At 45.9% G+C, this 25,354-nt stretch overlaps 1 protein-coding gene across 1 annotated transcript in view; it reads right to left on the reverse strand.

Annotated features, from left to right (window-relative positions):
- The window catches only part of PRKCQ (protein kinase C theta), a 56,514-nt gene that overhangs the window by 13,042 nt on the left and 18,118 nt on the right, over positions 1 to 25,354 (reverse strand). The window contains exons 3-13 of the mRNA XM_063134698.1: positions 18,859 to 19,058; positions 15,616 to 15,676; positions 14,344 to 14,506; positions 10,963 to 10,994; positions 9,516 to 9,601; positions 7,360 to 7,489; positions 6,058 to 6,167; positions 3,913 to 4,030; positions 3,391 to 3,551; positions 1,997 to 2,170; positions 1,461 to 1,552 (exon numbers count right to left, since the gene is read on the reverse strand). Coding sequence (XP_062990768.1) covers positions 1,461 to 1,552; positions 1,997 to 2,170; positions 3,391 to 3,551; positions 3,913 to 4,030; positions 6,058 to 6,167; positions 7,360 to 7,489; positions 9,516 to 9,601; positions 10,963 to 10,994; positions 14,344 to 14,506; positions 15,616 to 15,676; positions 18,859 to 19,058 — 1,327 coding nt within the window. The remainder of the gene's footprint in view (positions 1 to 1,460; positions 1,553 to 1,996; positions 2,171 to 3,390; positions 3,552 to 3,912; positions 4,031 to 6,057; positions 6,168 to 7,359; positions 7,490 to 9,515; positions 9,602 to 10,962; positions 10,995 to 14,343; positions 14,507 to 15,615; positions 15,677 to 18,858; positions 19,059 to 25,354) is intronic.

A 25,354-nucleotide genomic window follows, 5' to 3' on the forward strand; every position in this document is an offset into this window, starting at 1 on the left:
TAACTGCGCCCTTATCTGGACGGAGATAGCCTAGCTACCGTTATCCATGCTCTGATAACCTCTCGTTTGGATTACTGCAATGCGTATACGTGGTGCTGCCTTTGAAAACAGTCCGGAAACTTCAACTGGTACAAAACAGGGCAGCACGGTTACTAACAGGGACTGGCCGACAAGACCACATCACGCCAATCCTTTTCCAGCTTCATTGGCTGCCAGTCCAGGTCCGGGCCTGATTCAAAGTGCTGGTATTAACATTTAAAGCCCTAAATGGCTTGGGGCCAGGCTATCTGAAGGAACGCCTCCTCCCATATGTACCTGCCCAGACCCTAAGGTCATCCTCAGGGGTCCTTCTCTGCGAGCCCCTGCCAAAGGAAGTGAGGCAGGTGGCTACCAGGAGGAGGGCCTTCTCTGCTGTGGCACCCCGGCTGTGGAATGAGCTCCCTAAGGAGGTTCGCTTGGCACCTACATTATATGCCTTTAGACGCCAAGTGAAGACCTTTTTATTCTCCCAGCATTTTAACAGTCTATAAATAAATTTCAACGTGGTGTTTTAAAATTGTAATTTTGCTTTCCTGCTGCTTTTATCTGGTTGAGCTTTTATATTGTATTTTATGTTATGGTTTTATACTGTTGTTTTATACTTTGAATTGTTTTAACTTTTGTGGACTGCCCAGAAAGCTCCGGCTATTGGTCGGTATAGAAGTGTAATAAATAAATAAAAATAAAAATAAAAATATCATTAACTGAAAATTTGAACAATCTCTCTAGCCCTGTTCAGGTATTAGCCTCAGTGCTTGAGGGCTTAAAGGCAGAAGAGTGATGTTGCCGTGCCATGCATGTCCCCACTCTCACTTCTTTGTGTGTGCCAGTCCTGGCAATGTTGAATCAGCAAGGTTTGAATGGGAGTCCTACTTGCATTTGCTCAAATGCGAGTAGAATTCTCCGCATGATAAGAGTTAAGGAAGGGTCCGTGATCACGTGGACAGTTCTGTTCGTGTTCAAGCGAATGCGAGTAGAGCACCCTTTCAGACCTTGTTGATTCTGGACTGAGGATGGAGGTGTTCGCACACTGGGAGACCAAGGAGGTATGGCCAGTGTGCCCGGCCTAGTTGCTCTTCCTATTTTAAGCCATCCTGCATTCAGGCAAATGCCAGAACTGGGTTTCTGTGTCCATGGGAATGTGCGACCTAAAGGAGCCAGTGTCGGTGTAGTGGTTAGAATGTCGAACTGGGAGTCACGAGATCCGGGTTCTAGTCCCCACTTGGCCATGGAAACCCACTGGGTGACTTTGGGCCAGTCACAGACTCTGAGCCCAACCCACCTCACAGGGTTGTTGTTGGGAGGATAAAATGGAGAGGAGAAGGAGGATTATGTACGCTGCCTTGGGTTCCTTGCAGGAAAAAAGGTGGGATAGAAATGCAACAGTAAATAAATAAATAAATAAATAAATAAAATCTTACCTTGCTCGGCCAATGTCAAACTTGTGACAAATCTGGATATGAAACATCAGGTCTCCCCCGTTGAGATACTCCATAACAAAAAAGAGATTTTCCTAGGAAATGATAAAAAGAAATTATTTGCTTTATTAATTTTTGAAACGTCTTCTAGAGAAGTAGATACCAGAAGACTCGAAAGGGAATGTTGTCTCAGCAACTGCTTTCTCATTTGGAAGCATAATGGCTGAACACTGCTTCATGCTCAGAGTATTTATTGTACCCATTCTACAGATGGCGACCTGAGGCAGCCTCAACCGCTCCATGGTTCAGGTGAGCAGCCTTTTAGTTTATCAAAATATCAGCTCTCCCCACCCAGAGTTGTCAAAAGCCACTAAAATCTTCAAAATTCCACCTTCCATGGCAAGAATTCCACTCTCAGAGTAAATAGGGTTGACATTTGCCAAAAACCCAAAGCAAACATTCCCTCTCCTCAGAGGTGAATAAGCATATGTGTGTGTGTGTGTGTGTGTGTGTGTGTGCATGTAGGTGTGTGTGTTTACCTTGGTTTGGAATGTACAGTAGACGTGAGTGAGAAATGGGTGCTCCCAAGCCAGGGAGAGCACACGCTTTTCCACCATGGTACATTCCACGTCATCATCCATCAGCACCACCTCTTTCTTCAGTGCTTTCATGGCGAAAAACTGGTTGGTAGCCTTCAGTTCGGCAAGGAAGACCTGGAGCAAAAATTTGTCACGGATAAGTGAGGTGGCCGCAAAAACAGGCGATTCTTGGCAAGGTTAGCAAAGCCATGAAATTTGGAACAGAGTGTAGAATTTCACATCCTAAGTATCTTAGATCAAAATTAAGGCTGGCCCTACCATGAGGCAGAAGTAAGGCAACTGCCTCAGGCGGCAGAGGCTCCAGGGCAGCACAGACAGCCCTCTGACCATTCCTCTCTTTTAAGGGACACAGGTATTTGTGCCCTATGGTCTGTACTGCATTTGCTAAACTAGCTCGTTGCCCTCAGGTGTAGTATTGGGCATGGTCCTGTTGCCAGTGTTGAAGGAAAATTCAATTGCCAGCCAGGTTGCTTCTGTAGGTGGAATGGGGATGGACAGATGGGAACATCTTATACAGCAAAATATTTTGGGATGCCCCTGCTTGAAATGTGTGTGTGTAATATGCATGCCCCTTTTAAATGCCTGAAATCCTGTAGAACCACTGGTTGTCAATGTTGATACTACTGGGCTGGATGGATTTAGTAGAAGGCAACTTCCTATGTCCGTATGAAGCTATGGAAGGTAATTGGTCAGCCCTAAAGTGTACTGAAATACATTACATGTTCATTTCTTTAGCTACTGCTTTACTTAGGGTGACCATATGAAAAGGAGGACTGGGCTCCTGTATCTTTAACAGTTGCATGGAAAAGAGAATTTCAGCAGGTGTCCTTTGTATGCATGCAGCACTTGGGGAAATTGCCTCTTCATCACAACCATTAAAGCTCCAGAAGCCCTGCCTTCTTTTGTATCTGGTCACTCTAGTATAGTGCCTGCAGCTTTAATTCTTGTGATGAGGAGGGAATTTCACCAGGTGCTGCAAGCATACAAATGACACCTGCTGAAATTCCCTCTTCTATTCCATTGTTAAAGATACAGGAGACCTGTCCTCCTAGCTTTACTCCGATCTTCTGTAAGGAACATTCTGGTTAAAAGCAAAGGAAAAACAACCCTGATGACAGCCCCTTGAATAGCAGGAAAAGTCCCGGGCACCCGCCTTTGTATATTTTGTGGTTAAGACAACCCTGGTTTGCTGTTCTACTCCAGGAGTGGCTGCCAGACCCTGTAGAATTCACATACTGCTTGCATGACATTACATTCAATTTAAGTTGGGCTTTGTTTTTGTTTTAAAAAAGCACCAATGTATTTTGCCTCTTCATTTGCCTTTTACTACTTACCTTTCCAAAGCTTCCTTTCCCCAACATTTTGTGCAAAACAAAGTCATCTATGGTCAATTTCGGCAGTTCCAGTTGGAGGTCTTTCCTTGGTTCCAGTTCCACTGGAGATTCAGGACGCGTTACGTCTTCTGCCGGGGATTCCCAGGAAACCCCTTGAGGCTCTGTAATGGATTCCAGAGCATTCATGTTCAAACATCTTCAGATCAATTTTATTTATTTTATTTATTTATTACACTTATATACCGCCCCCATAGCCAGGGCTCTGTGGGCGGTTTACAGAAAACTAAAATAGCTCCCTGGTACACCAACAATGCTCAACCGCTTAGTGTACTGCATCCCAAATTGTGTCCTGGGGATAATGCAGCTTGGCTCGCTTGCTTATACTCTAGGTACAATGTTCATTTCCTTAGGGAGAGATTTTCAGCATTTGGCATGTAAATATTTGAAAACAAGTGACAAATATATAGTCCAGATGAAGTTTCTTATTACATTGGAGGTTACTCCAATGACAAAATGTAGTACCTTTTTTCTCTGTCAGAGGTGCTGGCACAGAAGGAGTGGACAAGGCATCTTTGTCAGGGAAGACTATTTCAACTGGCCCTTCTCTTAAGATCTGCTCTGTGTCCTGTAGACTTCGAGCCTGGATCACAGTGAAAAAGAAATACATTAAATGGCACATTGCCGTACATGCCTGTGGACTTTACAGATTTTGGAATTTGGGATCAGGAACCAAATGAGAGACCAAGGGCTCCTTTAAACGAGTGATTTATTGCACACTCATGAGTGGCCACACATGGAAGTTTTCAGGTCCATTATATGATGTTGTCAGTGACCAGGATGTCTCTCGCAGTATCCCCTGGAAATCCCAGTATGAAAAGAAGCACTTTTAATGTTGTAATATCAGGGGGAAAGTGGGATTTTCTGCCACTAGATGGTGCTGTCACAATAGAAGTGAAGGCAAAGAATGTATTCAATTCAAAGCACATGGTCCCCCTCTCTGCCCATGTAATGCAGTCCATAACAGTCATGCCAAAGAACCAGGCAGCACAAAGCCCTGGATAAGCTTCGCAATTTCCCCTTAACGTAGAGATGCTCATAGACTGGGTTACTTACAACACGCTAAAAGCCACAGTCAGCATGGTTTGGCATGTTGTGTGGAACAGCCCCAAAGATTCTAAGAAAACACAACCAACCAAGCAACAGCAGAGTAAGTTTTTCTGCTCCTATAAACTGGGATTGTGCAGGGTTGAGTTAAAAAGAAACAGTTTTGTAATGTCCAGTTTGCCTTTGGAAAGATAACCTGAGTTTTGAAAGGGGGCAAAAGAGAACGGCAGGGAGAATGGCAGGAAGCTGGTGCTGCTGCTTTTTGGGGGACTGATGCCATTTTAAGATTAACTTTAGGGAGCTGTAAGGATCTGTTCTTGCTTTTGTGCTTTCATGCCATGTTTGTGTATTTATTTATCCTTTTTACAGTTTTTTGTATTTTAATGACACAAAATGAAACAGCAGTAATAGTAAAACAATACAATGAAAGCAGTTAAGAGGGTTGAGAGCAGAGCTAGGGAAGAAGGAATAGAAAATAAAATGGCAAAGCTGTGTTTGGGGTGGGTCATAATACAGGTGTCTCGATATGAATGACACATGAAAAATAACATTTATGTACAGTAAGTCTTTGAAGTTCTCAAGTTAAAGCTCCTGTATATGCTGACCAAAGTGTTTAACGCACTGGTTCCCAAACTTTTTCAGGTAACCGCCCGCTTGGTTCCACAAACTCATGCCTAGTGCCCCCTACCCTACATTATAAAAATCATTATTCAGAATAGCGGTTTTCAATGACCCACTAAGGAAGATAACAATAAAATTCAAAACAGTAACAATTAATTGAATACTTATTCAAAATCCAAAGCACCCGCCGCAGGCTTGCCGAGGGAGGGAGGGAAAAGAGAGTGAACGCCTCTGTTTTGCAGCCGGCGTGGCGGGGCACACCAAGCAGGGTATGTCTCTTCATTAGTGTTTTGGTGCTTTTGAAACATTTCAATTCACCGTTAAAAGGACTCTTCTTAAACGGTATTAATACATGTGTGGATTCTTCCCCTATATGGCTTGGGACCAAACTACCTTCTCCCATAAAAATGTCCCTGGGTTTTAAGACCTTCTGGAGAGGCGCTTCTCGGAAAAGACCACCTCGAGTGCCCCCTTGCCGCCCCTTTGCTTCTTAGTGCCCTCCTGCCGCCCCCTTACCTCTTAACGCCCCCCTATGCAATCCCACCGACTTCGGGAACCACTGGTTTAAAGTATCTCCATACATTGGCATCTGCAATAAGCAATACATTCAAACAAAGAGAGTGCTGCTACATCTTCAGTCCATTGATGCTTGGAAGGGATGAAATCTTTCCAGTGCTGTGTGGTGCATCTTTTGGCTACAAAAAGGGCTTGATGGAGTCAGGTTTGGCAGCTGCGGGGGATTCGGCCCATCTTAAAACTTCCCTTGGCTGCTTCCACCCATAGATTTCCAGGACGCTCTCCATACGAGGAAACTGTCTTCAAAAACTCTCCCTGGAACTTCCTACTATCTCTTGTGGAAGTGGCAATCCCAAATCAATAAATGCACCTAGGTCTCCTTGCTGTTCGCCACAGGGGAGCCATCGGATGATATTGCTCACCTACCTGCTGCCTGCTCTCAATCAGTGCCAGTGCTTCAGCCATGAGCTTCTGGTTCACGCCACAGAGGTTTGCCACTTTAGTTTGGCACTTGTGGTGGACGTTCATGGTGCAGGCTGCAAGGAAGACATTTCGTCAGGAGAGGGAACCCTGCGCTCCGAATCGGCTCGCTTTGTGGTGCTATGGGGTTAGATACGGCGCACTGTATTCTTGCTGGGATGTTGTCAGGAGGCTTTATCATTAAACTGACATGATGTGTGAAGGGCGTATAAATACCGTAATCAGGCCCCTGTCTTAACGGCCTTGGGTCTGTGCCCCAAGGCCCCAGGCCCCCGAATTGGCGATCCTTCCCAGCATCTGCATGGGCAGGAGCACCAATTCGGAGTTGCTGCTGCCACCGCTGGCACAAGCGACGAGAGAGGAGGAACGGGGCAGCAGGCTCTCCTCCCTCTAAGCTTTGACTGTGAAGTACCCCCATGCATCCTGCTTTAATTGTGCTATAAAGAGAAAAGACCCACCCTATTTTGCTACTAGTTTCCAAGCGTGTTTTCCGAGCGGCCACTGGGGCACAGGAGCAGGATTTGATATGGTTAAAGAAAAATCAAACAAAGGCTTACACCTGTGTAAGTTTTAAAGATAAAGACATCAAAATTGGCACAGTAATAGATATTAAGGAGAGCTTTAAGCATACCAAATTTGAATCGGATTGGGTCATCCGTTGATTTTTTTTTTTACATTTCCCCCCCTTAAACCCTTTGCAAAGGATCTTAGGAGCGCTGCCACCCAGGGTGTGATTTAGCAACAACAACAACTCCAACAGCTTAGTGCTGTAGGGGATAAATCGAGGGAAACAGGTACGTGGGATGAAGTCATAAGATGCCAGTTTCGTTAAATGCACACATGGCTTCGTTGTGTAACTGGATTGCACCATGAGAGTTAGAATCCCGCCCCTTCCTCCTTTGTCATAGACCTGAAGGAAATCCCTCTTCTGAAGCTAGGAGTTGTCTGTGTGGATGTGTGTGTGTGTGTGTGTGTGTGTGTTTGTGCATGCATGTGTTGGAGGGGGAATCCCCCATTGGTGCTAATGGATTTTTTTCCTCCCGATGCAAATTGCAGCTGAAAAGGGGAGATTTTCATCAAGGCTGCAGCAGCAAAAAAGGGAAGGGCCACCCCCCACCCTCCGTGCCTACTGTGAGTCTGATCATTGTTGTGCCCAGCTGCTGATGCTATTTGCGTTTTAAAAAATGGCGCCTGCACTCAACGTTGCATGCAGTTTGGCCCCGAGAGTCAATAACCAGCGGGACTCACCGTCGCATTTCAAGCCCTGCCGGGCCAAGCCCCAGAGCAGCGTGCCGCAGTGATCGCAAAACGTGGGGCTTTTGTAATTGTAGACCTTGAACCGGTGGGGCATGTCTATGTTAAACCTCTCCTTGTGAAACTGCAAGAGAGAGAAAAGCAACGTGTCGATTGCTGCAGCGATGGTAGAAACCAAAGCTACGCTAAAACCTGACGCTTCTGTTCCTATCTTTCCCCGCCTACCTTTTCAAATCTAAACCATTTCACTGCAAAATTCCACAAGGCTTTTTATATTTGGCAGCGGCTGTAGTCAAAGGCTGTGAATCATGTTTACATCGCCCTGTCTTTACCTGACTCGCCTTTACAGCAAGCCTGGGAAGCACATTGCGACTGTACCCATTTCACAGAAGGGGAACTGAGGATGCGAAATAAAAGCCAAGCCAAGTCCAGACATTGCTAAGAGCGCAATGGGACAGTGGCAGCATGAGACCCAATGTGATTTGTGACAGGATCAGGGCTGGCCCTGTCGTTAGGCGAAGTGAAGCAATCACCTCAGGCGGCAAATGTTAACAGGGTGGCAGTGAGGTGTTGGAGGACAGAGCTATAGATGTTATTCTGCTTGTCATGAACCTTTCTGTCCTCAGATGTGGTAGAGGATGCTATCCCATCATCTGTGTTGAAGTAAGATTCAACTGTATCACTGTGGTTGACTTCTGCATTGCTGGCTGCAGCTGGCTGCCATTTTATCCTTTGCCTCAGGCGGCAAAATGTCTTGGGCCATCCCTGGCCAGGATACCTGAGTTCAAGTTCTCATAGGATCCTCGCATTCCTCCCCCTCACCATTTATTTATTTATTTATTTCATTTCTATACCGCCAAACAGCCGAAGCTCTCTGGGCGGTTCACAAAAATTAAAACCATGAAGAGCATAATAAAACAACCAACAATTTAAAAACACAAATACAAAATACAATATAAAAAGCACGACCAGGATAAAACCACACTGCAAAAATTGATATAGGTTAAAATGTGAGATTAAAACAGCAGAGTTTAAATTTAAGTTAAATTAGGTGTTAAAATGTTGAGAAAATAAAAAGGTCTTCAGCTGGCGACGAAAGGAAAACAATGTAGGCGCCAAGTGAACCTCTCTGGGGAGCTCGTTCCACAGCCGGGATGCCACTGGTCTCATCCCTGTCAGCCTACCTCACAGGGTGGTTGTGAATATACAATAAAATGGGATCATGCCATGGAGGACATTTGAGACAATAGTGAAGTAATCCAGGGATGTTGAACCTCAGGTTCATGGGCCAAATCTGGCAAACCTGAAGTCCCTCCCTGCCCCACATTTCCTCAGAGGGCCACGCCCCGGTCCCCCAACCACCAATCATTGGTGGTTTCCAGGCCTTTGAGCATTTTTCCACATTCTAAAAGGTTGAATGCTTCACCTAAGGCCTAGTTAACAGCACTGAGAGCTTCAAGATAAAATACATAATTTGGTGGGTTTTTTGCCTTTTCCCTTTGGCTCCGCCCATCACTGGAATGTGGCTTCTGAGGCCTTCTCCAAAATTGAATTCGACCCCCCCCCCCGATGTAAACAGACAGGAGAAACCAGTGAATCCTGAAGCCAAGGAGCACAGCTACAAATCCAGCTATCCAATAAACCACACTAGAACCCATTTTATATTCCAGTGACCATGGTTGCATACAGAAGTTTTGCGTGGATTTCTTTACTCCAGTCATGGTTTTAAGAGAAGTTTTGAAAATCCTTCCTAACTGAGTGCATAGCCATGATTCATTCAGATTCCTGAGTGCATAGCCATGGTTCATCCAGATTCCTAACTGAGTGCATAGCCACGGTTCATTCAGATTCCTGAGTGCATAGCCATGGTTCATCCAGATTCCTGAGTGCATAGCCATGGTTCATCCAGATTCCTGAGTGCATAGCCACGGTTCATTCAGATTCCTAACTGAGTGCATAGCCACGGTTCATTCAGATTCCTGAGTGCATAGCCATGGTTCATTCAGATTCCTAACTGAGTGCATAGCCACGGTTCATTCAGATTCCTGAGTGCATAGCCATGGTTCATCCAGATTCCTAACTGAGTGCATAGTCACGGTTCATTCAGATTCCTAACTGAGTGCATAGCCACGGTTCATTCAGATACATACCATGGTTTCTCTGCTATTGACGGCTGATCCTGTACACTTTGCGATTATTTTGTCGATGCACTTCTTGTGAATGGCAGCATTGCATTCTGGGAGGGGAGGAAGGAAGAGGTGTGATTTAATAAAGGGTTGCAACAGGCCACAGAAAGGCCACAAGAAATAAGGCCAAAACCAAAATGGAGGAACGCGTCCAAGTCAGGTCAGGAAAAAAAGGAGAGACAAGTTTGTAATAAAAATGTTTGCATCCTGAGAACTTGTTTCTCCTTTTTTCTGACACAAGAAATAAGAGAAATATCATTATGCACCCAGGGTGGATACAACTCTGCACAGGGCTCCATGGAGTCCTTTTCCTACCATCAAAGGGGGTTCTGACTGTAGGAACCACGGCACACCGGTCATTGCATATAACGGGAATCCACAGACACACATTCAGTCCTTTTTCTTTGCTCCAGGACCAAGTTCACAAATTATTTGTCCTTAGAGATAAAGCGCCTGAGACTCAGACCTGGCAGCTGCCTCCCTCTCAAACCCCACGTTTTCTCTCTCTTGGGGCAGTGGTGGGAGGTTTCTGGGTTTCAGGGTGGCCATCTAAGTAGCGGAGCCGCCCCGCCCTCTTCCTGGTAGAAGGTGACCAATCACTGGTTGCCTTCCACCAGGCACCACACCCAGATTGGCCCTGGAGTGACGGCAGATGGCAGAATTGCCGTATTGACGGCGCTCCGACAGAAATACAGCATCAAACCGCAGCATCACGGGAAAGCCCCGATGCAGCGTAGATCCACAGACATGCAGGGCTTTCCCCATGTATAGAGAGCTCCCTGGAGGCTCAGGGGGCTAAAGGGGAGTGTCTGATTGATCAGGAGGTGGAGCCTAAGAAGGTGAGGGCGGAGTCTGTTGGAGTAGAGAGTGACATCTGATGGGTCAGGGGTGTGGCTCATAACTTAGGGGTGGAGCCTGATGGAAATGGGGGTGGGACAAATAGCAAAAGCTCTCAAACCAAGCAGGAAACACGTTACCCACTTGATTCTGGTATCTCACCCTGAGATTTTACAGTTTCCCTTAGAGATCCCGAGGGAATGGTACAATCCCTAAAATGGCAGACCAAACTGTGAGGCCGGGCCACTAGTGCCATATCTGCACAGGGAATTGCCCTGTTTACAACTTTATTTTTCTGTCTTTTAAAAGTGTTTTTTCACGAAACAGCCAAACATCAGCATTTTTAATTCCTTCCGACGTCAGTCAGAGATAATTTGAGATGACGAGGCTCTTGTAAGATAATAATTGAGAGCAGAATTATATTATGTTTTTATACACGCTTCATTTCTATAGCTGGCTTCTCCCCCCCCCCCTTCTCACAATATTCAGCATCGTGTGCAAAAAAATACGGTAATATCTATCGTGGTCATAATCAGCAACATTGTCATTAGTGTAGTGTAATAAAATCTCTTACGCCTGCACTGATATCCTTGCTTGTTAAGACCCCTGGAATAAAGAGGGAGGGAAAAGTGTTAGTATAAAAGAAAGTACAAATAATCCTTGAATGAAATGATTTTTAAAGACAAAGCAAAAATGAATGCAGCATGCTGCATTCAGGCCCAGAGAAGTGATTTATTATTTCATTTCTTTCTTTCTACTGTCTGTAGGCCACGCTATAACAGACAATTACGAGATTAAAATAAAGAAAACAACAAGTTAAGAAAGCAATTCTGTGCCCCACTAGACAGAGTCTTGTGGGTGGGGATAGGGTATTTCAGATTCCTGGATCTGAGATACTGCTCCAACCTTGAAGACGGGAATCAGGGTTCCTAGCCCCTCCCCTCCCCATTGCAAGAGACCTTAGAGAGGAGGGATAGGGGGCATGCCGGTGGCTGGACATAGGTGTGCACAAGGGGTGTGTTGGGTGTGCCCAGGCACACCCTAATGTCTCAAGCAATAAGCGCCGAATTGAGGTGGGGGGTTGCGTAGGGATCCAGAGGGGAATCCCAACGCAGCAGGAAAGGCCCCCCAGCTGCTCCACCGCCACACCAAAGAATTGCTGCCTCTGAGGGAGCACCATTGCTCGTAGCAGCAAGAGCAAAGAGGAATCACTCTGCTGGGAACCTCTCTGCCAGGAGCTGTACCCCCTCGGCCACTAGGCCTCTGCTTGAGCACCTGCAATGGCCCTCCCACGTGCCGGCAAACTGAATGCAGAGTTGGGCATCAGCGTCTACAGTGTTTAATAAATGTGAATAAAAATAATGTCCTTTATGATTGAGTATTCAATAAATGGCCGCCTTTAAAAAACAACTACCCTGGGTGCACACCGTAATGAAATGTGCTGCACACGCCTATGTGGCCAGAGATGGGAGGGGACTGGCGGAAGGTTTTTACCATATCCCCTGGCCTCCCCAGCTTTCTCCCCTCCTTTCCACAGAGCTCAGCTAGACGGGGTTCCCCCCCCCCCCCGTAAAAACCCGCCTAGCCCAAATGCAGAGCAGGAGCAGTGTGGAGGTGAAGATTGCCTCCTTCCGCTCCACACTGGAGGGTTGTAACCCTCTGAGACCGGAAGCTTACAACCACCCCCATAGAACTGCACAAGAATCACCATTACACTAAAGTACATAGAAATGCCACAAATAAGCCACAGCTATAGGGTCAAAAGGGCTCCTTTAAAAAGAACACCACTGTGCAGCATTAAATAAATTTAAAAAACAGAAATCAGAAGAATATAAATTTCACCGAGCACACTCAGTCCTCATTGAGATGTTTTGGGGTTTATCTCCCACCCCCTAAAGATTTCGTCTATTTCTGTAAACTTTGGGGTTTGCTCAAGCCTGCTGGTGCCTCCCTCTTGTACGTGGGTAGTGCTGTTTTGGCTACGTGACTCACGGACTGAGGGATTGATGCTGAGAGGAGAAGTGCCAAAGCTCAGCGGCTTTGCACAGAGAAGGTCTCAGATGCAGCCTCTGGCGCACCCAGGTGAAAGGATCAGGGCAGTGGACGCCTGGTGGCTCTGATGTCAGTGGAACAGTGAATCTGTTCCAGGTTTCAGCCAGAACCAGACAGAACTCCAAGGGAGCTATCCAAGGTGCTGATCCCTAGCGCCAAAATCACTTCAGCACCTTGGATAGCTGCTTTTGGAGTTGGCCTGGTTCTGACTGAAACCTGGTCTGAATTCATGTCCCCAGTGACACTGGAGTCACCAGCCTCCACTGGATCAGGTAGAATCATAGAACAGCAGAGTTCGAAGGGGCCTACAAGGCCATCGAGTCCAACCCCCTGCTCAATGCAGGAATCCACCCTAAAGCAGCCCTGATAGATGGCTGTCCAGCTGCCTCTTGAAGGCCTCTAGTGTGGGAGAGCCCACGACCTCCCTAGGTAACTGGTTCCATTATCATACTGCTCTAACAGTCAGGAAGTTTTTCCTGATGTCCAGCCAGAATCTGGCTTCCTGTAACTTCAGCCCATTACTCCGTGTCATGCACTCTGGGAGGTAGCAGGTCTGGGAACGATCTGGGAGATTTGTGCCACTCCTGAGTAGACCATATGGGTGGACTAGATAGACCAATGGCATAACTCACTATGAGACTGCTAACCTGTTTTATGTAGGCTAGGTCAAAGTGTCACCAAATCAATGGAGAGGGTCTATCAAAAGCTACAAACCAGGATAGGTATAAATGGAACCGTCAGCTACTCAGGCAGCATCACTCCCCTCTATTTCAGATGCTCAGCGGTGAGTGCCAATGCAATTTGGCAAAACAGTACCACCCACGCAAAACAGGAAGGTATCAACGGGCTCAGGGAAACCCCAAGTTTTGCGGAAGTAGTAAAAACATATATTTTAGGGGGAGGTTGGAAGTTTTAAGGGGAAATCCTCCCAAACAGGAAGACTGAGCATGCTCAATGGTAACAGAATGCTGATTGAATGTTGGGGGAGGGGAAAAAAGGGGGCAGAAATAGATCGGAGTAGGGATGCAATGGAGTGGCTGGAATCCTGAGCAGAGAACATTCCAAATGGGAAGATTTTGTAGATGCTCATCTTGACGGTCCTTATAGCCATGCCCACAAGGAGAGTCCAAAAGTGGGGTTGATCTGTAGCAACAAAACACTTCTTGTAATTTTCATCACCCACTGGAGCAGATCTTTGGAAAATGAGACTTAGCCCACAATCCTATGCAAGTTTAGATGGAAAAAAGCACCCCACAACTCCCAGCTGGGAAATGCAGGGAGTTGTAGGACTTTTTTGTGTGTCTAAACATGCATAGGATTGTACCCTTAATTGCCCATTCAGGACCAAGTTGCCCCAAAATTCTTTGCATGATAACAGAGAATATATTGTTGGCCTGAAAAAATCTGTAGTGCCCTAAATTAGCAGTCCCCAACCTCTTTGGCATCAGGGACCAGTTTTGTGGAAGACAATTTTTCCATGGACCGGGGGTGGGTGGGTTGAGGTGATGGTTTTGGGAAGCGACGCCTGCCCCCCAACTCCAGTGTCCTGGCTTCGCTTTGGCTGGGCAGGCGAGATGGCGCCCCGCACCCAGGTACGCTGAGGTGGGGGTGGGTAGGTGAAAGCAGCTCACCTGCATGGCCTGGTTCCTAACAGGCCACGGACCGGTCCCGGTCCATGGCCTGGGGGTTGGGGACCCCTGCCCTAAATTACTATAAGGATGGCAGCTAAACTCAGAAGAAATAGGGTGGCTTCAGGGAGGTGGCAGATGATGTCATGGTCCCTGCTAATCAAAATGTCCTGGTGCTTCAACCCTATGAGGCCCCTGCACCACTGAGGTTCATCTCAGCAAAGAAGAAACAGGCGACCCCCTCTGTAGACCAAGCAAAAAGCCTAAAGTCATACCAGACAAACTCGTGGCAAACGGAGCAGAACGTGGGCTGGGGGAAGAAGGTGGCCGTGAACTCGTGACATTTGACATTGTGGATCTTGGCTTGCTTGATGGCCCCCCTGCGCTGGTGCAGTGTGAAAAACCCTTCCTTTTCACAGTCGATAAACTCTGGGTCATCTAAGTGTAGAGAAAGGAGAAAGATGATGATGATGATGATGATAAAATCTTGTGGTCAGGTTGTCAACTAAAATAACATGTTGTTAAATCAGCGTGAAAACACCCCTCCCTCAAGAGAATAAAAACAGCAAGGCACACTTCCCAAAATGTCTCAGAGCTAAGTTACAAGCAGGGGAATTGAGAGCTGGTGCACCCCTTTTTGGACTCTACCAGTTCTGTCTGTGGGGCGTGAGGGTATGTGTGTCATATATTTGAATGCTCCCTCCCCCAACAGCAAAAGCTCTCTGCCTGGGGGAGAACTAACATCTCAAGGAGGACAAATCTTGCTTATATTTGTCCTTAAGGTGCACAATTTCCTTGCATAGGGAGCATTAAACATGAGTCCGCCTCCCCCAGTGTCTGACAAATGCAGAATGCAATTTTGCCAATAGGGACTTTGGCTCCCAGTAAAATTCTGTAGTGTCCCATGAATACCCTCCCCAGTGAAATAACCTTCTAGACCAGGAGTGAGGAATCTGGGAACCCCCAGAAGTTGCTGGACTGTTACTTGGTAGTTCCAAAACACACACTTTATGTTTAAAACAGCTGGCCCCTGGAACACTAGGAGTGTCCATCAGATGAGTGTTTTATTGCACACTCATTACCCGGAACTCATGGATTTTTGCAGGTTCCTCTCATGATGTCTTCTGCCTCCTGTGTGCTTCCTGCCCCTTCTAGCCTTCTTCACATGACACCCCAGTAAGTTCAACTTATTTGTAAAGGCAGAAGTTGCCGTTATCTCTTGCTATGTGCAGGAGAAGCAGTGGGATCAAAACGGCCCACTGAGTGGGCCACGCACATGTTGTTTACTTCCTCTTTCAAAAGAGGAAGTAATGAGGGACAAATGCGTGGGTGGGGAAGTGACGGTAAGCAAACACGATTTCCCCGTGTGATGATGCTCTACAACATGGATGTCATGTCAAGTCATGCATGAAAGGGAGGAGGGAATCTTTGTGGCACCACAACGGTGGCTATGACTAATCTGGAATTTGTGTGCTGTCCTTAAGGTGAGTCAGACATGCATATTCATTAGGGATAATTGAAAATAAAATAGCAATATTGCCACTTGCCAGTGGTTTCCAGGAAGTATTTTGCATTCATTAGCATTCTGCCTTGGGGCTTCAGTTCTAGCTAGAAAGAAAGAGAGAAAGAAATAGACAAAGTTTTGTTTTCAGTAAAGTCTTTGTGCAAAAGTAAGCAATCTGGTGTGCTTCAGATAGTTTCGACTACAATTCCCATGATCCTTGATCACTGGCCATGCTGGCTGGAGATGATGATATTTATAGTGCAAAACATATGGAGGGCATCAGTTTTTCTTTCCCTCCCTTAATGGAAAGAACTCACAAATCTTATTGGTGATGCATATAAAAATTAAGGGGTCTTTTTGGGGGGTGGGGGTGGGGAGCTTAAACTGGTCAACCAGAAATGGCCTCCATGGCACATTCTTTTGCATGTAAAAGGGATGAATAACATATCGAAGGGAAGATTAAACTGCAGGTGTAACCATGTGAGATTTCACCCCTAGATCTACGATGGTTGGTAAGTTTCCAAAATTCGATATGGTGAGTGCAAATGTAAGAAAAACCATAAAGCGTCTTGTGGCATCTTAAAGACTATGGCCACAGCTAGACCTAAGGTTTATCCTGGGATCATCCAGGGTTCGCCCCTGCCTGAGCACTGGATCCCCTGTGTGTCACCTAGATGAACAGGTTTGACCCCTGGACGATCCAGGGATAAACCTTAGGTCTAGCTATGGCCTATGTCTGATGGCCGACATTTTCACCAGCTAGAGCCTGCTTAATTAATTGCATCTCATAAAATGGACTGTACGCCACAAAAGCTTATGCCATCATAAATTTGCTAATCCTTAAGATACCACAAGATCCTTGTTGTTTCTGATGCAACTGACTAACACAATTACCCCTCTGGAAATTGTTAAAAATGTAAAAAAAAATTAATGGACATTACTGATCCCCAAAACAAGTTCTTGCAACACGAGCAACAGGATTTTTACACAAGTGTATTTCAATAGCGCCCTGTGCAAATTGCAATTGATTTGCACAGTTCACTACATTTCTTTATTAGCCTCCTGATTAAATTTCGGTGGGGAAATTCCCCAGCGAGGCATCCAAGTATTCAAACTCTCGTCGCTTTCATTACTGCCAATTATTATCTCCCTCCGCAAAGGGAGTTTCTGTCAAAGTGAAGCCTATTACAACAGAATCCAGACTTGGCCAATGCATTATTTGTTTATTGAAAACATGTCTTTTCAATCTTGCGGGAGAAGGCGTTGTAAATGTAATGTATTGTGCTTTCTGATGATTGTGGTCAGCTTTTTTTGGGCAAAGTTTCTTTATACAGTATATTCCTCGCCCTGAAGCCTCTTTTGGTCACTTTATGCACCTCATCATCTCACTTGGATTTATTCCATGGTATAAGATGGGTATAGAATACTGTGTACAGTTCTGGTCAACACACCTATAAAAGGATATTATAGAGTTGGAAAAAGTGCAACTAAAATTATTAAGGGGCTGGAGAATCTCCCCTATGAGGGAAGGTTACATCAACTGGGATTCTTTAGCTTGGAAAAAAGGAGGCTAAGGGGAGACATGATAGAGGTGGACAAAATGGTGTACAGGATGGAGAATGTGGCTAGGGAGACCTTTTTCTCCCTCTCTCAAAATACTAGAACCCAGTGGGGTCATCCCATGAAACTGATTGGTGGGAGATCCAGGACAGATAAAAAGAAGTACTTCTTCACACAACACATAGTTAAATTATGGAACTCATTGCCACAAGATGTAGTGATGGCCACCAATCTGGACGGCTTTAAAAGGGGGTTGGATCAATTCCTGGAGGCAAAGGCTATCAATGGCTACTAGCCCTGATGGTTGTGTGCTTCCTCCAGTATCCCAGGCAGTAAGCCTGTGTGCCCCAGTTGCTGGGGAACATGGGTGGGAGGCTGCTGTTGCACCAGGTCCTGCTTGTTCATCCCTTACCGATGGCTGGTTGGCCACTGTGTGAACAGAGTGCTGGACTGGATGGACCCTTGGTCTGATCAAGTATCAGGGCTCTTCTTATGTCATTGTTATTAACATGTATTTATGTATTTATATTTATATACTGCTTAATAAAATAAAATACCTAAACAAATATTTTATTTAAACCTGTTCTCTACATTCCACCCTTCATCATATTTACAGTCAAATTAAACCAAAACAACTACCGTTAGAAGTACACTAAAACAATTAGTATTAATAAGCAATCGACACAATTGAATATCAATTCAATCCCAGCCCATATTTAAGCAATGGAGTTTTCTAACACAAAGTGTAGTTATGGCCACCAATGTGGACGGCTTTAATAAGAGATTGGGCAAATTCATGGAAGAGGAGGCTATCAATGGCTACTAGTCATGATGTCTATATGTTATTGACCTCCAGTATCAAAGGAAGTGTGTCTGTGTGCACCGGTTGTTGGTGAGTATGAACAGAAGGGTGCTTTTGTACTGATGTCCTGCCTCTGGATCTCCCACACGAAGATGGTTGGCTATTCTGTGAGCAGAATGCTGGATGATGGACCTTTGGTCTGATCCAGCAGGACTCTTCATTATGTTCTTAGTGACAACTTCATTTCCATTGCTTCAAATACAGCATCCATCCAATACTTAAAATACAAATCATTAAAATGTCCAAGAGATTCTATGGGGAGGGAGTCTGATAACTGGTTGCCACAGAAGGGAAAAGCCTTTTAAGAACATAACAAGGTAATGCTGAATCAAGCTGAAGTCCTATCAAGTCCATCACTCTGTTCTCACAATGGGCATGCCTACACCAGCCATTTATCCCAGGATCGTCCTGGGATCATCCCTGTGCATCCAAATGCCACACAGGGGATCCCGGGAGCAGGCCGGGACAATCCCTCCATTTTCCTGGAATAACTCTTGGGTGTAGAAAGAGCCGATGACCAACCAACTGCCTGTAGGAAGTCTACAAGTAGGACATGAGTGGAACAGCACCCTCCCTGTCATGTTCCCCAGCCATACTGCTTCCAATACTAGAGGACAAATAGAGCCATCATGACCAGTAGCCATTGATAGCCTTCTCATCCATGAAGAACCACTTGCTTGATTTCCAGTGGTGGTGGCATTCAGAGATGAGCCTCAGTGGAAGGTCCTACTGTTCAAGCAGCTTGATACAAGAGAAGGCAGAACTTAAGACGTCAGGGACCCAAGCCATGAAGGCCGTTGAAGTCCAAAGCCTAACAAGTAGCATGAAAAACACAAGCAAGGGTTCAAAGGTTCTGACACTTACCCAAATTTCTGTTTTCCCGTTGTTCTTCTTGCACTTCTCTGCAACTGAGTTGAGCTCAATGGTTGTTTCTGAAACCATCTCTGCACTCTTATCCTTCACAACGATGTGCATGACACGGCCCTTGCGGATATGGGCGTCAAAAGTGCTGTTCCAAGGCGGGTACATAGTAGGCTTCTTCTGAATGTAAACCTGACCATTCTCTAGGATCAAAAGTACTTCTGTCTTTATTCATATAGCATCAACAGTGCACAGGGCACAGGGCAGAGTAGCAACAGAAGAGTAACTCCCTGCCCCAAGGAGCATGCAGTCTCATACTCTCTCTCTAATTAAAAGTATTTCATTCATTTAAAATAGTTTAATATTTTTTTACTCTGCCTTTCCAAAGTTTGTGGGCAGCTTATGAAACAAAATTTAAAGCATACTTACAAACAAACAGACACATAGCAATTGGCAGAATTAAATAATCCAAGAACCAGCAGCAACAGCAGCAAAGTAGGGAAAAGAAAATGGATCTTCACTGGGGACCTAAATCACTAAGCTGGGGGCACTACACGCACATTTCTGGGAAGAGTGTTCAAGAGATGGGGTGCCACCACATGAGAACATCAGAAGAGCCCTGCTGGATCAGACCAAGGGTCCATCTAGTCCAGCATTCTGTTCACACAGTGGCCCACCAGCTGTCGACCAGTGACCCACAACCAGGACATAGTGCAACAGCACCCTCCCACCCATGTTCTCCAGGAGGCCTGTTCTCTGTCCAGTTGTCATCCTGTCTATTTAAATGTAATGATGAGCCTACATGCGAGACATTCGTGAGTTGTGTACTTGAGGTTGATATGTGTCCTACTTTTGTTGTTGTTTATTCGTTCAGTCATTTCCAACTCTTCGTGACTTCATGGACCAGCCCACGCCAGAGCTTTCTGTCGGCTGTCGCCACCCCTAGCTCCCCCAAGGTCGAGTCTGTCACCTCCAGAATATCATCCATCCATCTTGCCCTTGGTCGGCCCCTCTTCCTTTTGCCTTCCACTTTCCCTAGCATCAGCCTCTTCTCCAGGGTATCCTGTCTTCTCATTATGTGGCCAAAGTACTTCAGTTTTGCCTTTAATACCATTCCCTCAAGTGAGCAGTCTGGCTTTATTTCCTGGAGTATGGACTGGTTTGATCTTCTTGCAGTCCACTGCACTCTCAGAATTTTCCTCCAACACCACAGTTCAAAAGCATCTATCTTCCTTCGCTCAGCTTTCCTTATGGTCCAGCTCTCGCAGCCATAGGTTACTACGGGGAATACCATTGCTTTAACTATGCGGACCTTTGTTGTCAGTGTGGTGTCTCTGCTCTTAACTATTTTATCAAGATTTGTCATTGCTCTCCTCCCAAGAAGTAAACGTCTTCTGATTTCCTGGCTGCAGTCAGCGTCTGTAGTAATCTTTGCGCCCAGAAATACAAAGTCTGTCACTGCCTCCACGTTTTCTCCCTCTATTTGCCAGTTATCAATCAAGCTGGTTGCCATAATCTTGGTTTTTTTGAGGTTCAACTGCAACCGGGGCAGGATCTACACTACTGCTTTAAAGCACTTTATAACAGTTATAAAGCGCTTTAACTGCTTTAAAGCGGTATAAAACTGTTATAAAGCGCTTTAAAGCAGTAGTGTAGATCCGGCCCAAGCTTTTGCACTTTCTTCTTTCACCTTCATCATAAGGCTCCTCAGCTACACCTCGCTTTCAGTCATCAAAGTGGTGTCATCTGCATATCTGAGATTGTTAATGTTTCTTCCTGCGATTTTAACTCCAGCCTTGGATTCGTCAAGCCAAGCACGTCGCATGATGTGTTCTGCATACAAGTTGAATAGGTAAGGTGAGAGTATACAACCCTGCCATACTCCTTTCCCAATCTTAAACCAGTCCGTTGTTCCGTGGTCTGTTCTTACCGTTGCTACTTGTTCGTTATACAGATTCCTCAGGAGGCAGACAAGATGACTTGGTATCCCCATACCACCAAGAACTTGCCACAGTTCGTTATGATCCACACAGTCAAAGGCTTTAGAATAGAAGACAGTACTTTGCTTGAAGGCATGTTCTGTTTGAAGGGCTGTCCACACCATGCCCAGTTGAAAGACAGAGAACTCTTAAGAAGGGAGAGGAAACATTGCGTCTGCTAGAGCTGGCTCCTGGCACCGTAGAGTTCTGACTGAAACCTGGAGCGGATTCACAGCCCCACTGACATTGGAGCCACCATCTTCCACTGCGTCCAGTCCTGTGAGCTGCCATCAACAGTCTGAACCTGCAGTAGTGGTACTGTCAGGATAGGACTTTGGGGCAGGTGCCAGGGCCCATTCGACAGAATGTGCAGGAGGGCCCCAAAATGCAGCAGGGCCCCAAAATGCAGCGGGGCTAGCTTGCTCCATTTTGAAGAAATGCACATTACAGTGTCCACTGTAATGGTCAGTGGTCAACTGCACCACTGACCTGCAGTGCTGAGAAATTTTAGTGACCTTTCCCTGTTTTCTTGCTTGTTTATTGTGTCTTGCTATATGGATGGATTGATATGGGAGAAGATGGATTAGATGATAATAATAATAATAATAATAATAATAATAATAATAATAATAATAATAATAATTTTAAAAATCTATTTATTACCCGCCTCTCCCTCTGGATTGAAGCGGGGAACAACATAAATGCAAAACACCATAAAATAATATAATTAATTAAAACATATAAAACTAATATATTATTAAAAAGCAGCACATTATTAAAAGGCATCTTAAAATTTAACTGGGTAGGCCTGCCGAAAGAAATCAGTCTTTATGGCTTTCTTAAATTCCAGAAGACTCTTAAGTTGACGAATCTCTCCCGGCAGGCCATTCCACAATCTGGGAGCGGCAGAAGAAAAGGTTCTCTGGGTAATGGTTGTCAGCCTTGTTTCTGTTGACTGGAGTAAATTGGTAAGAGATTCAGGAGAGATAAAAGGAAGGATTTCTTCACATAGCGCATAGTTAAACTATGGAATTCACTTCCACAAGATGTAGTGATGGCCACCAAATTGGACAACTTTAACAGGGATTGGAACAAATTCATGGAGGACAAGGCTATCGATGGCGACTAGTTAGTCCTGATGGTTCCATGTTGCGTCCAATAACTGAGGCAGTATGCCTATGTATACCAGTTGCTGGGAAACATGAAGGGGATGGTGCTTGTGGGTTTCCCGTGGGCATCTGGTTGGCTACTGCATGGACAGTTTGCTGGTCTAGATGGAATCCAGCATGGCTCTTCCTATGTTCTTAAGGTCAAAACGGGGACTTTTCAATTAGTGTAGACCACAATATACTCTGCCACCTCCTCAGGCTCACCTGTTCCCTCTGAGCATAGCAGCAATTCTCACAGTAGCTGGGGGGGGGGATTTATTTTCCCAGCAACAATATACTGTTGTGAGCAATCCGTTTTGTAATATAAAGTATTTTGGGGTGTGTGTGTCTTGAAGGCATGAAGAAAACTCCGATGCCACCCCCTCACACACAAGGCTTTGACGCGCACACGTCCCTCAGGCTAAGCACCACCACTTAAATACCTGAAGAAGGGGTAAAAAGAAAAGTATAACCTTCCCCTTATAGCAGAGGGAAAAGGTAAGGAGATTTGGAAAAGGCTTTTCTGTGAATATAACAGGCTGAAGGTTTAATGTAATGTGTTTATTTATGAACCAATAGAGCAGGAGACACAGCCAAACTGACACGTGGTTTTATGGGAGCAAAATAAAGAAAATGTTTATTGTAGTTTACAGTTCTTAGTTCCCTTGAATTATATTCCAATCCTGCCTATTCTTAATAATTCTGGTAGTAACCAATCTAATAATAACAATCCTTAGTCATAGAATCATACAATCATAGAATAGCAGAGTTGGAAGGGGCCTACAAGGCCATCGAGTCCAACCCCCTGCTCAGTGCTGGAATCCACCCTAAAGCATCCCTGACAGATGGTTGTCCAGCTGCCTCTTGAATGCCTCTAGTGTGGGAGAGCCCACAACCTCCCTAGGTAACTGGTTCCATTGTCGTATAGAATCATAGAATAGCAGAGTTGGAAGGGGCCTACAAGGCCATGGAGTCCAACCCCCTGCTCAATGCAGGAATCCACCCTAAAGCATCCCTGACAGATGGTTGTCCAGCTGCCTCTTGAATGCCTCTAGTGTGGGAGAGCCCACAACCTCCCTAGGTAACTGGTTCCATTGTCGTACTGCTATAGAAAGTCCCTATGATCTTATTTTCACTCGCTCCTCACACAACTCCTGACAAAAAATCACTCAGCCAAACACATCTACCCTCCAAACCCACCCACCAACTGAACACCTCAAACCACTCAGCTATATAGACTCCTCCTCCATCACCAGCCACACCCACTCAATCCAACATTCCACACTCTCTAAACATACCCATCCAGACATACCTAAGGGAGGAGAAATGTGGGTAACGCCACAGAGTCCCATTAGCTTTACAAAACAGCAGCAGCAGCAACACCCCACCACCTGCTCCTGGTGGAGATTAAAGCAGCTAAAATTGACTTGTTGCCTTTGAGATCAAATGTTTCTCTCTGGTGCTGGAGAAAGAAAGTCCTGGAAAATCTTGAGCTATTTGGGGATATGTTGTGTCCCTCTCTTTGCATTGCTCATGCCATCTCAGGTGTCTCCCTAGCCAAAGTCCAGCAGGCTAATCTCTACACTGCCCTTTGCCAGCTCACTATTCTATGACTGACAGTGGATTGTAAGAAACTGAGTATTATGCAATAGACTGCTGCTCTTTAGGTGTACACAATGGATCAACACAGCTCCGTGCATTTTTGGACTCCCCTTGGGGGAGCTGCCATGATCAGTGCCTATACTTTGAAATTTCCTTGCTACACCACTGGGCAGCAGCACTTTGAATGGTGGCTGGAAGCAAACAGAGAGCCAATGAAACTGTTGCAAAACAAGTATGATGAGATGCCTCCTCCTGGTCCCTGTCAGCAGCATCGCACCTGCGTTCTGAGCTAATTGGAGCTTCTGGACGGTCTTCAAAGGCAGCTCCACGTGGAGCGCATTGCAGTCCTCCGGCTCTTGAAGTTACCCAAGTATGGAGAACCGAGGCTAGGCTATGAAGAGAAAGTCCCCCTCTGTTAGGCCCTCTGAAGAGTTGTTGGGGATGGACTCAGAGGAGGAGGAAGCAGAACCTTTACAGGCAGAGGCTAGTGTCACGGCTGCTGAACTGGTGCCAGCTGGGAGTGGGGCCAACTCAGAAAATGAAGTGGAAGCAGAGCCAAGTACCAGTGTGCCAGTGATTAAACCAGCAGGGAGCTTGGCCAATTCAGAAGACACAGAGGGAGAAGCAACAAAGTTACCTGCACAGTTGTTTAGACAGCATAGGGCAGAAAAGGAAGCCCGGCGCAGGTCTCTGCGTATTTATACTAGACGCCAACTCAATAGGGAACACCTGTAGCTGCCAGGGAGGGGTATTTAGAGAGCTGGGAAGCAACAGGAACTTTGCCAGAGATTAACTGAGCATCCTGGCGAAAGCTCTTGATTCCTGCTTCGGATCGTGGTGACCTCGTATCCCGGTTGAACTTTGGACTGGCTTGGAATTCGTGACCTGCTCCTATCCCTGGACTTCTGGACTGTTTCTTGGACTCTCTCTACCTCTCGTAAGCCCTTGACTTTTGGAACGGAACTGAACTCTGCCTTACGTTTAAAACGTCTTGTACTCTGACATTAAAGAGTTAACTGTGTTATTTCATAGCGCAGATAAAGACAAACTCCACCGTTTGTTTGCTGAGTTTGTGGCCAAATTCTTGGGGTTTGTCTGGGCACGCTGCCCACGTCTGTATCTCCGTCTAATTAGCTGGTCTACTGGCAGCTTTCCCGGACACCCTCCCTGGTTGTCAAGGGGCATCCTGTGGAGTTCAAACGCACATCAGATGACACAAAGGCAGGTAGTTGCTCAAAGGACACCGGTATTCCGGTGGCCTGATGGTCCAAGGCAGTCTTGAAAGGGCAAAAGGTTTGTGTACTCTACAGGGCTCATCAGCAACCAGAAGACTTCCTTTTGATGTAGCAGTAGTCCTGCTGGCCCATATTCTAGCGACAGGTGCAGTGTGGGTGGCTAGCTTCGATAAAACATTAGAAGTGAAGTGCCCGCAAAAGAGTCTAAGGTGAGACCTTCCTCCCAAGCAGATTGTAAAGGATAAAAAGTAGCTGTGGCCACATCTAGACCTAAGGTTTATCCTGGGATCATCCAGAGTTCGCCCCTGCCTGAGCACTGGATCCCCTGTGTGTCACCTAGATCATAGAATCATAGAATAGCAGAGTTGGAAGGGGCCTACAAGGCCATCGAGTCCAACGCCCTGCTCAATGAACAAGTTTGACCCCTGGATGATCCAGGGATAAACCTTAGGCCTAGCTATGGCCCGTGTGTGACTGCTAAACAGCTGTATAGCTGGGGTATTGAATTTCAGATCTGTGGGCCCGACCTGGCCAA

Source organism: Elgaria multicarinata, chromosome 9 (assembly GCF_023053635.1).
Source record: "Elgaria multicarinata webbii isolate HBS135686 ecotype San Diego chromosome 9, rElgMul1.1.pri, whole genome shotgun sequence".
In the NCBI taxonomy this organism is placed as follows: Eukaryota; Metazoa; Chordata; class Lepidosauria; order Squamata; family Anguidae; genus Elgaria; species Elgaria multicarinata.